Consider the following 12,164-nt stretch of genomic DNA (forward strand, 5'->3'; position numbering starts at 1 on the left):
ATTTACACTGAATATGCTTTTTATGGTGCAATGTATTGTACGTATGTCTCATTATGTAAAATATTTTGTACTCGTATATAGTTGAGTAGGTGGCGTGTGGATAAAGCACAAGCATTTAAATGCACTGAAGAGCTCTGCTGTATGTATTGTATGATGACAGTAAACTGAACTGCTTGTCAAATGAGACTAACCAACCAAACTGAATGTTGAGACTTTTTTTCTCAAAAACAAATATAATGTACATGTTAAATAAAAATGGATGTGCATGAAGTCTGTTGTGCTTGTCTAGTCTGTCCTGTCCTGTAGAGGGCAGCACTGGGTTAAATCAGAAAGTGCTAGAAAGTGTCAAAATAAGAGGGATATGATGGCAGCGTTTTACAGACGTGAAGAAATAATGATGTTAACGACTATAGAAAGGAGCGTTTCCTGTTGAGCAGGTAGTTTTGGGAATACCATTTGGTGCCCCCTAAAGACAGAAAAGAGAAAGCATAAACATTACGGGAAATGTGCTGAAAATCCAGAAATGCTACAAAAATACACAAAAAACAGATAAAATATAATTTTTTTATAAAGAGTTATGTTAGGGTAGGTTAAATTAGGTTTCTTTAGATTGGGATGGGTTGGGATAGGTTAGGTTTGGATGGGTTGGATTAGGGTAGAATAGGTTAGGTTAGTATAGGACAGGATAGGTTAGGTTAGGTTATGACAGGTAATCTTAGGATATAGGGTAGGTTGGGTTAGATTAAGTTTGGATGGGTTACAATAAGTTAGGTTAGCAAAAGCATTCATATGATGGTGCTGTTTATCTAAAGCCTTTTTGGAAGGTGTTTTTTCATTTTCGACCTAGTCACACAATATTAACAAAGGTATGCAGACAGCCAAGTAAAATAAGTGAACGCCCATACGTTACACCCACAATTCCAAAACCGTTGGCATTAACATGTTGCTACAACATACTCTGCTCCTCTGAGAATCCTGCAAGATTTTGTAACCTGGATGAAGGAATTTGTCTCCAGGGATTTAAGGGCGTTAGTTAAAATGTACACTGACATTTAGCTTTGATAAGTTGTGACCAGCTAGTATGCCAGTTCCTCTAAGGTCATGGATCTGTGATGCCCAGTCAAGCTCTGCAACAAACTGGGAAAACCCTTTTGGGGACATTATTATGTTAAAACAAAAAAAAAGAATTTTCCAGAAAAAGTTGGAAGTATATATATTATAATAATAATTCTGTGTTGCAGCACTTTGATTTATTTCACTGTAATTGAAAGTAAGAGGCCGAGGCCAAATCATGAAAAACTGCCCAATCACCCAAAAGTCTGTATACTTTTGACCATAAAGTGAATATTCTGTTGTCCTTAGGAGTCAGCAGAAAAATATTTGCACACTAAAGTTAAAGTAATAGCACCCAACATTCCCCTTGTGGCCAATTATACAAGCTGCGCAAGGTGACTCACACACTTGAGTCTCCATGTTGCTCAATAAATCACATTCATAACATAACATTACACAAACATCTACCTGCATTCTAAGCGACAGGATTCAACTGTTTCACTTCCAAACTTGTTTGTCTTGAAACCTTTATTGAACACTGCAGGTGGTGTTTTACATTCCTTGTCTAGTTAATTTTGGTGAATAAATTCTATTTACATGCGTAGACATAAATCACATTATAGCCGATGTGGATTTTGTAAATGCTGTATATCTACTGTAGCCTATGCTGACAGAAGATATGCAGTAGATATAAATCAAATTACAAATCAGTAATCTGTCAAACTGCATTATATCTACATTATGAAACATCTGCATTTCCCAGAGAGGAACTTGTCATTTATCTACAGAAACTGAGGAGAATGGAAAAGGAAACTGTTCACTGAAACCGCAGGAGCTCACAGAAGGAGAAAGGGGAAGAGGAGACGACATAATAGGCTACAACTGATACTCCTGCACTCAGACTGTGGCAGTGTTTGTCCAGCAAACATTAACAGACTGAAAATCTGTTACAGTTTTTTCATGTATCCACTGTAGCTGCTGTGTCAACTGTAAGTTTCAGAATTCCATTATTATTATTATTATTATTATTATTATTATTTGTTGTTGTTGTTGTCATCATTGTAGTAATAGTAGTCGTAGTAGTAGTACCAGTAGTAGTAGTAGTACAAGTAATTATTAGATATTGGTTTATTTGTTTTGGTTTTTAAGGTCATGACTGAATTAATATATTTTAGTTGGTGCACATATCTTTACTATTAGTTTGATGGCTCAATGGAGCAGTAAAACAATAATAATTGTAATAAAAAATGTAATAAACAGCAATGTAACATAAGTATATATAGTTTTCTTTAAACTTAAAAAGAAATGTGTGTGTGTTTGTGTTTGTTTGTTTGTTTGTTTGTGTGTGTGTGTGTGTGTGCGTGTGTTTACTTTCAATGTATTTCATATGCACTTGAAATAGGCCACACTTTGGTCCTATGCTGTGAACTTTGACGGATTTGAAAAGAAACTTGAAGAATGAAGAATGAAGAATGAAGAATGTTTTCTAATGTTTCCTCTGACTCATCGTGGATCACATCTGTCCGGGGGAAGTGAAACAGATGAAATACATAAAAATAAAGAAAACAGTGTAAACAGCGGTTTCCACTTGCAGCTGAGAGAGAGAAGAGTCCTGTCTCCGGTGTGTGAATCCATCGAGCTGTTTCCTCTTCTTCAGGTTACAGGTGCCGTATTTCCAGTCGGACCTGTTCCTCTTCTTTCTCGACACCTGCGAGCAGCCGGAAGTCAGCCGCTGCTGCTTGTCGTTACCTGGGCGGACTCCTCAGGTGAGAGAGAGCTCGGTGATCACAGGCGGACTCCGTCGAAAACAGCGGATTTAAAAACCGAGGGGAACATCTCACACGAGGAGTCCACTCGACGGGAGGAACGTGTGTTTGTTTCTTTGGTTTTCCCACAGGAGAGTTTTCTTTGCGTCGTGTGAACGGAGCAAACATGCTCGTCTCCGGGCTGCTCCCCCTCGCTTTGTTCCTCTGCGCAGCCACAGGTGAGAGGTTTCGACTCGTAAAACTGAACTCGGGTCCACTTAGAAACGTTTAAACATCCGTGTTCGTGTGTTTTTTCTAACTTTACAACATCTGTCAAGGGTTCGTTGCGGTAGTTTGCCGCTATTTGTCAATATGAACCTCGGGGCCTGCTCCTGAAAACAACATGTTGACCTGCTGTGCGTAATGTCTCCTTTCTGTGAGTTAAGGAGGCTGGTAACAAGGCGAACTTCGTATAAACGTAATCATTTAAAAACGGCTCTTGTTAATAAATTACAAGTTATTTTGGTGTTTTACAACTTAATCTCTGATGTTTTTAATCAAAGGTGCACTCGGGCCTCAAATATGTGGAAACGAGAGGGGGGAAGGTTTATTAGTTCCTCCTCAAAATAAATGCCATTGTGATGTGGTCACTGAAGTGGAGATCGTGCTTTACTGATGGAGGAAGCAGGAAGGTTCACTGCATTTTCACATTCCTTCTCCCACTGTGCTGATTACTGGTTTGAAGATAAGATAACATTTCCCTTTTATTAGTCCCACAACGGGGAAACTTAATAAAGCTCACTAACAAAATTAGACATAAGTAAGAAGTAGTAAACCATGACATATAAACACAAGGTGATATAAACATACTGTATGAACAGAATAGATGGACATTAATTGTATTATTCCGCTTCAACGTCCTGATACAATACAACATGGATTAAAATATAAATAATATATCCAGGGTAAATGGAGAATGTACAGTGTGAGCAGTATATATTGCTTAGTAGCCATTGAATTGCTCCGATAGAAATGAGTACAACATCATGTTTTCAGTGAGGGTGGATGCTGAGCCCCCTGAATGTCCCGCTGGGTTTGATTCCTTCTTTTGCCAAGTTTTTCATTGATCTTGCACGTGAGCTGCATCCTGTGAAGAAAGTGAAAACTGGGAACACAACCCAGGTCCCCAGCTCTCACCATGTGATCCAGCTACTTGGATTTAATTTGTCCGGGGGAACAAATGCATTATTCAAAGCAGCTGCTAATGACGTCCTGCTTGTTGGTAACGTCACATGTATTCTAAAACGTGATGCACGGGTAGCTGCGACTGTGTTAAGAATTTCCAGGTTCTTACACATCAGTGCACCCTGCTTTCTAATCTGCTCACCTTGTAAGTTATTTATCTCCCCAGCGCCGAAACTCTCAAATTATGCAAACAAGGAAGTCATGGAGTTCTCAGGTTTCACTTTACACAGGAGCCCTGTCTCTCTCGGTCAAACCAAAACTGTGACGGTGCTGCCTTATCCCACCTGAGACCAGCCTTTAAAAATGTCTGCAGGGCCCTGTCCTTAAAGCACCTGTCCAATAAACATGTCACTTGTAAGTTTGAATCATCAACTCAAGTAAATTTAAGGCCCTTGCTTTAGTTTTTATTTAGCTGTGAGCTGGGTTATGTACACAATGAATGACTCGACACACAGTTGATAATTAACTGGCTCCTGTTCTCTGTCGTCGTTGAAGTCTCTCTCTGACTCGTCAAACAACAAGGTAGTTGAATCATCTCACTCCCGACACTTAACGCATTGGCAGCGGTGTAATGTAATGTAAAGTGTTGCAACAGATGCATAAATGGGGCGAGAGACCGGCAGCATTAATGATTTAGCCAGCCGTGTCTGGTGTCAGCTCTGTCGTGCCCGATAAGACCAAGTATCAGTGACACTTGCTCGTGGTTTCACCGGAAGTTTTCTGGCCGAGCAGACGAGAGCAAGCCACATTTTTGTCGTCCACACCCTGAAGGCTCATAAGCACACTGGCATTGTTTTACAAGGGACGTGTTCCCTGATAAAGTGCTTTTAATGGGAACTTTAGAAGAATATAAATAACGTGAGCTGCTTCTGAGGGGATGATGAGCTGGGTTCATACCCTTTTCATTTATTGGTAACACATGTAGATATTTATAGTCTGGTAGTGATAAAAAGTCTTGTTTGTAAGGCAGCAGCTAAATGTTATCGTCACAATGAGCAATAATTACATTTTCTTGGCAAATCGACCAAATCATTTAGTCTTTAACACGTCAAATAATTTCATACCGAGTGTCATTTTCTCGAAGGGCAAATTGACTTCATATTATCCTTTTAGATATTTGATTTACTATCAAAGAAAATGAAGAAATCCTGTAGATATTTAAATTTCCTGAGAGGGAGCAAGTTTTTTTTCTCTCGACTGATATGGACTCTTTGGTGCTGCTACCAATATTAAGTATCGTACAACATTTTGGCTACCAATTAAATCCATAAATAAATAGAAACACAAATACAAAACATGTTATACATAAAATGCGAACATAAATGTTTCTCTTTTCAGCGTTGTTTATTGTATAAAAGGCTTTGGTCAAACATAAACACTGATACCTATGTGACCTTAAAGACTCATATTGGCCAAGTGATGTATTGGTCAGGCTCAGTTTATTTTCTTTAAAATGACAGCATCAATTTCACACATTATTCCTGAAAAGAGAAACCAAGAATATCTGCTAATCTCAATATCTAGGGCTGCTTCTTGTGTTTTAGCCTCATGAATATTACAACAAAGAGGTTTTTTTTTAAAATCCAGCTCTGGCCTCATACGAGGAAGACTAGAAATACAGGCTTCCCTTCCAACTCTAGCCACAACATGACCGTTCTGTCTGCTTTGGATTGGTGCTGCTGAAGTCCTCAGAGATCACCGACCTAATAATCATTATAATCATATTCATCGAGATTGAAAGATGTAGCTCTACTTACAGAAAATGAGAATTAATGCACAGCATCCTGTGGTCTTAAGATACAATTTACTCAAATAAGGATACGTTATTCTAATCAGTGTTTTTTTTGTTTAGGTGTAAGAGGCTTCACAGTCACTACCAGTACTCCAAATGTGCGGGCGAAAGAGAATGACGGTGAGTCCTGGGAGTATAAATGAATTTAAATGTATTTAGTGATGAGGGTTTGTCGTCATCTTGACGTTTGCACGGACGTCGCTCTGTGAGATGTTTGTGAATGCAAAGAGAAACACAACTGAGCCTCTTTCAAGCTGTCGTTTTTTTCATTCCACAGTTATATTCAAATAAAAAAGTTGTGTGATTGTATTTTATTCTTTGATGTCTTGGAGTAAAATCATGTTTTATCTGTACTATTGTAGTTGTTGCTATTATTATTATTATTATTATTATTATTATTATTATTATTAGGGGTGTAACAATTATCCATCTTGAGCTGATAAAACTTTTGCCCCTGGTATGAGCTTGATGATTTTTTGCGGTCGCGATACAAGATTGTGGTTTTCCACTTGTAGTAATAATGATAGTAGTTATAATAATCATAGTGATATGGTGGATGGGTATTGTGCATTCTCTTACTGTGAGCTCTGTTATTTCAGGAGCTGACCTAAAATGCACTTATTCGGGAGACTTTGGTTCAGATGCCAGAGTTGAGTGGAAATTTAAGGACTTAAAAGGCTCTCAGGCATATGTGGTCTTTGATGGGAAACCAACAAGTAAGTAGATGGAAGTTTCTTTCTTTTGTGTCTCTGTCAATGTAAACATTGTCTCACTTATGTGTTTACCTCCTCTGAGGAAGTTCTGTTTTTGATCTTATAGTCTCTGTCCCTATTTTAGTTAGCGTAACATCTCAAAAACTGCTATAAAAGATTTAAAGGAAAATTGGTCAAAAGTTTGGTCAGCTCACTCTATCCATGCCTACATTTGACCCATTTCTCAAAACATTCATATCTCAACCTGTCTTAAATTCATTTATTAAAAAGGTGTCCTTTTTTATTTCCATATAATTGTTGGCAAAATCCTTGTGTGTTGCGACCACACATTGTAGTTCATACCATTCTGTAATCTATAAATCAACTGGGACGATGCACACAATTTAAGTTGACATCTGCATACAGCCTGTGTTGATGATGCAGATTGAAAGTTTCTAATGTTGATAAATAACACATTTAGAGAATCAGGAAGCTTTGCCTGAATCTTTTGTTTTGTTCTCTAATGCAACGACTTTTCCGCAGCGCCATATTCTGGTCGAGTGACAATGTACGGCACCAATCTTAGATTCTCCAAATTGACCCGTGACGACAACGGAGTGTACGACTGTGAGGTGTCTGGTGGTGGGCAGTTTGGGGAAGCCAGGGTGAAGTTGACAGTTGAGGGTAAGGATTCCCAAAACAAGCCTCACACCACAAAATCAATGATATTTGGACATAAACTTAGTCCTGAGTTTAAGTGTTGCAATGTGCATGAGTAGACCTGCTGAAAACTGAACATTATGTCCCGCAGTGCCTCCATCTCCGCCACTGTGCAGGATCCCCTCGTCAGTGACGACGGGCAAAACGGCCATGCTGACCTGTCACGACAGCGTTGGCTCACCTCCTTCCAAATATAGGTGGTACAGAGATAGCACGCTCCTGCCCCCCGAACCTCAAAAGATCGCTGCCTTCAAAAACTACACCTACTTGCTCAACACAGACAATGGCGACCTGGTCAGCTACCTATTTACTATGACTGTGTTTTGTCTTTACTGCGAGCGTTGTGGCTTTTTAAACTAAAAAACTTGTCATGCCTGTCTGCTCAGGAGTTTGGCAAGGCAGCCAAGAAGGACTCAGGAACCTACTTCTGTGAGGCGTTCAATGATGCTGGTCCTCCTCAGCGCTGCAAAGCAGTGAAAATGGAAATCTGTAAGTGCTCTTCACTTTCATTTCAACAGCTTCAATGATACAAATGTATTGTATTCATTCAACAACTTCCAGCCAGTGTCTGTGGTCTATATGCCCTTAAAGGACAGTAAACTGCTTCATCAATAGAGAAAATAATCAAAATTTCATCATAAAGACACAATCTTCATTTGCAATTATGTTTTCATAATTTGGGTGCTGAAGCAGTTTGAGTTTAATTTTCGGTTATTTATTTTTATGAAAAGTTACTAGTTTACCACTCCACTGTAATTCAATGTATCCTTAAAATGTGATGTTTTCTTTAAGGTGACCTCAACACTGGAGGAATTGTTGCTGGAGTAATCATTTTTCTGCTGCTTCTGGCCCTGCTCGGATTTGGCATTTGGTATGCCTACAAGAAAGGATACCTGCCCAGTGAGTGTTCAACATTGTATTAAATCATAGAATTTGAAATGATCATCTAGATTCTCATACTCAATGTTGAGTTTCTGCTAACCTTGGACGAGGGTTGTCACGGCGTGGACCAATCCCACATTTTATGTAGCTCTGGCTAACGCTAAACCACTTCTTCACTGCTCTAAAAGCTCTAACAAAAAACTGTACAACTGTGGTTTTGTAGCAGTGGATCCTTGATTTCTGGGAAATGTAATTTGCAGCTTTATCTGGGGGAAACTTGTGTACTTAAAGATCAGATTGGTACAGAGATTCACATATTCGCGATACCCCAGCCAGCATTTATGGGAGTATCAGATGTGGTATCGTAACATCTACAAACAGTTACTGTTAATGGCCGATTTGACGTACCTCTAATTGTGCCTGTTGCCAAATTAACGTAAACCTAAAGGCAAAGAAGGCACAAGTTTGCCAACTGCAAATTCACTGACGCCATGGCAACGTAATGTTCTCTATTCACATCCCCCTAAAGACCCCAGATTATGGGGATTATGTGTTGTCGTAATTACTTTTTCTGGATTGAAGCCCACAGTGTTAGTCTGTGATAATATGTAGGTTACGCCGTATAAGTTTCTATTTCTATATCCTGAATTAATAGATTTTATTTTGATTTACACCACAAAAGAGAAGATTCAAACTCGTGTTCCAAAATGAATAAGTGTCTTTCTGGAGACTATGTGAAAATGGAGTTTGCTCTTTTAAACCTCAACTTGGTCCCACCATCATGAGGCATGTCCTTCATAACAGAGTCATAACTGTCAGCTGTATGTGTTTACATCTGTACCAAGTACTTCATCTTACTGATGACGTTTCCCTTTTCCCCTCCACAGAGAAGAGTGAAAGGTAAGAGGATTTACTTTTTTATTGTTTTTACTGAATTTTAGCAGATAATCAACAAGCGGATCTTCCATCTCTGTCACCAACCCTAACATGTTTTTTGTTTTTTCCTGCAGCAAACCAAAGCCAAACGTGGTCTACCAGCCTCCATCTTTGTATGGCGGTGAAGATGATGATGTAAGGATGAACCTGCCTGTTTTTGACCTGTCCCATGCATTGTTGTTATCTCAAATCTTAATATCACAAGTTTATTTGGATTCTTTTGTGATATTTATTTGATATGTTTGTTTGCAGAGGGATTTCAAACAGAAGTCGTCATTCGTGGTATAGTCCACAAGGAGATGTCACTGCGGGAGATCACCTCGGGTTTCAAAAGGCTCTCAGCTTGTTTTTTTTCTGACAATTTTCTATTCTGTTCAGTAATTTACAACAGATAGATAATGAGATTTTAATGGAATGTGCTGTGACCAATTTTGGCCTCAGATATTTCTCCAGCTATGTTTTGAAGTGTGTGCGTTTCTGTGTTTCTGATTTGTTTTGTTTAAATGATGCATCTTCATGTAAATACTAAATGTAGTACAGATAATATCAGCACCATCAATTGGGTTTTTTAAAGCAGTTTTTTGTGGATGTTCGTTGCGAACACACACAAAACAAACTACTTATTGAAGTACAATAGACACAATTTTCTCAGATAATGCAGTGTCTTGATGGAACTTTTTAAACTCTAACAGATTTTTATTATGGCACCTTCATTTAAGTCTAATATCTCTGTCTGTCTGTCTTTTTAACAATGCACAAGCTGTTGTAATGTAAACTATTCTTTCTGTAATGCTTGACTAAGGTTTTCTTCCTTGTAAATAACATTCTTTTTAAATTACATCGGTTGAAACTAGGAAGTGTTTTTACCGAGCTCCTTGACACCAACTACAAACTTACTTCACATCATCTCTGGCTGTTGTTTGCATGACTAGCATGTTTCAGGGGCACATTTTCCTGAACATATCATTAAGTAGTTGAAATATATTTTGTGTACACGTGTTGTCTCAGAAATACATTTGCAAACCTATCAGCTACGTTGACATTTAAATCATGAAATTAGTTTCATCAGCAAACAATTAATGGTAATGTGTTAAACATCATGCGTCACCTTTTCATAACCATTATCTACCCTGACATGATGGTTCTGTAGTCGACGTCCAGACACTGAAATGACACAGATGATTTTGTATCATGCACAAACTCAGTTAATGTGTTTGGGTAGTTTGCTTCACTGCACATTTTCTGCATCGCTGGGTCTTTTATAGACGTTTTAGAGCTGTTGTGTCAGCTGACGATTGTAACGCTGCTTAATGTATCGGTTAATAAAAGGTTTGTTTTTACGGCTTTTTTTTCTCTTGTGTCGACAAATTAGTATTCAGCTTTACTCAGGAAAGCCTCATTAGAAAAAGCTTGTCTTTACTACTTTTGTTTTTCTATTCATGTGTGCGTGTCTGAGAAATGGAAAGTAGAGGTCAATTGCTGCAGATTACAGATGAAGACACAGCTTGGTGTACTAAATAACAAATTATATTATTTAAGGATCCAAGAATACCGTACAATACAAAAGTATTTTTACTATGAAAATGTGACTGCAGCCTCATTAGCCCTCTGTTCCAAGAGCTACACTCATCTATTTCGTCAATATATTACTCAAAAGTGCAAAGTCATGCAGTAAAGGCATAACGTACTCCCAAAGCAATGGTTCAGTAAAGAGCATGAAGCATACAGTCACTCGTGCATCATCAGCAGTCTGGCTGTAAGTGAACTACTGTCTAGGTTTTCTATGTGCTCATCCTTGTGTCACCCCCTTGTCTCCACATGGTATAAAGATGACTATCACTCGTGACTTTTAAACCAGCAAGTAAAACAAAGAAAAGAGGAATGTGTCTCCACCTTGTAAGCAGTCACAAAAAACGTTTTCTGTAACTTGTGAGGGAGAAATGTTGAAACCAGTGGACATTTTAAAATTTTGAATCACTACTGGTGCAGTGAAATTATTGTTTCCATTTCTAACAATCAAGATATAAATACACAGAATATAGTGGAAACGTTTTAGTCAGTTTAGATGTTTAGATTCTTATCCATCATGCAGCACTATGAAGGAGGCATGTGATCAGTCCCAGAAATATCAGAGAGGAGGAGTCTGAACATCATGGAGTCATTTCACATAACATGAAGAGACGGAGACCGCCACAATCCACAGGTGAACCAACTTTATTTTTGAAAGCATCAAAAACCTTTGTTCTGAACTGCATATACATGAACCATCCCAGTCTTTTACAGTTTACATGAGTCCAAATCTGAGCATGAACCGAATGCCCAGTCACTAGGACCCAGCCTTTTTGTAACAATATGAATAAGCTATGTTTTTTCTGTAAGTGCATCCTGCTCACACGAGAGGGGGATATTCCCTTTAATGTTCATGATACAGTCTGACAGTTTGTGCATGTCCATGTTGTCACCACAGTGGGGTTTCAAAATAAAATGCATGGACTTAAAGTGTAGAATCAAAAGGTCTACACAAGTCCTGATGTTGACCACGATGGACTGTTAATTGCTGGATAACCCTAACCCCCTAATCTTAACTATTAAGAAATATAAATTATATCTCATACACCAGATTTTTATTTTATTATGTGCATCAAAGATTCAAGACAGGTTTTTCTCTCACTGTGTAAACTGCGTTCTTTCTCTCCAATACGAGTGTACTGTCCCTGTAAGAAAAGTGTCCTGTCTCTTTAAGAAGACTGATCTGTCTCTTTAATGAGAAGAGTCTACTGTCTCTTTAATTAAACTCTACTGTCTCTTTAAGAAGACTATTGTATTTTTAAGGAAAGTGTACTGTCTCTTTAAGAAGAGTGTACTAGGAATCTGTATTGTCTCTCTAAGGAGACTATACTGTCTCTTTAAGGAAAGTGTACTGTCTCTTTAAGGAGACTATACTGTCTCTTTAAGGAAAGTGTACTGTCTCTTTAAGGAAAGTGTACGTCTCTTTAAGGAAAGTGTACGTCTCTTTTATGAAGATGACTGTCAAAGTGTACGTCTCTTTAAGGAAAGTGTACGTCTCTTTAAGGAAAGGTACTTTTATGAAGACTGTAC

General features: G+C 38.4%; 1 protein-coding gene across 1 annotated transcript; it reads left to right on the top strand.

The window, feature by feature from the left end:
- The first annotated feature begins 2,634 nt into the window (after positions 1-2,634).
- Positions 2,635-10,405, top strand: f11r.1 (F11 receptor, tandem duplicate 1). The gene is made up of 10 exons (XM_047343627.1): positions 2,635-3,037; positions 5,896-5,955; positions 6,435-6,551; positions 7,071-7,211; positions 7,339-7,541; positions 7,634-7,736; positions 8,040-8,147; positions 9,017-9,029; positions 9,140-9,200; positions 9,318-10,405. Exons 1-10 carry the CDS (start codon positions 2,986-2,988, stop codon positions 9,351-9,353), a joined length of 894 nt encoding a protein of 297 aa, XP_047199583.1. The 5' UTR covers positions 2,635-2,985; the 3' UTR covers positions 9,354-10,405.
- Positions 10,406-12,164: the final 1,759 nt, after the last annotated feature.

The sequence above is a fragment of the Hippoglossus stenolepis genome, chromosome 15 (genome assembly GCF_022539355.2).
Source record: "Hippoglossus stenolepis isolate QCI-W04-F060 chromosome 15, HSTE1.2, whole genome shotgun sequence".
NCBI lineage: Eukaryota > Metazoa > Chordata > Actinopteri > Pleuronectiformes > Pleuronectidae > Hippoglossus > Hippoglossus stenolepis.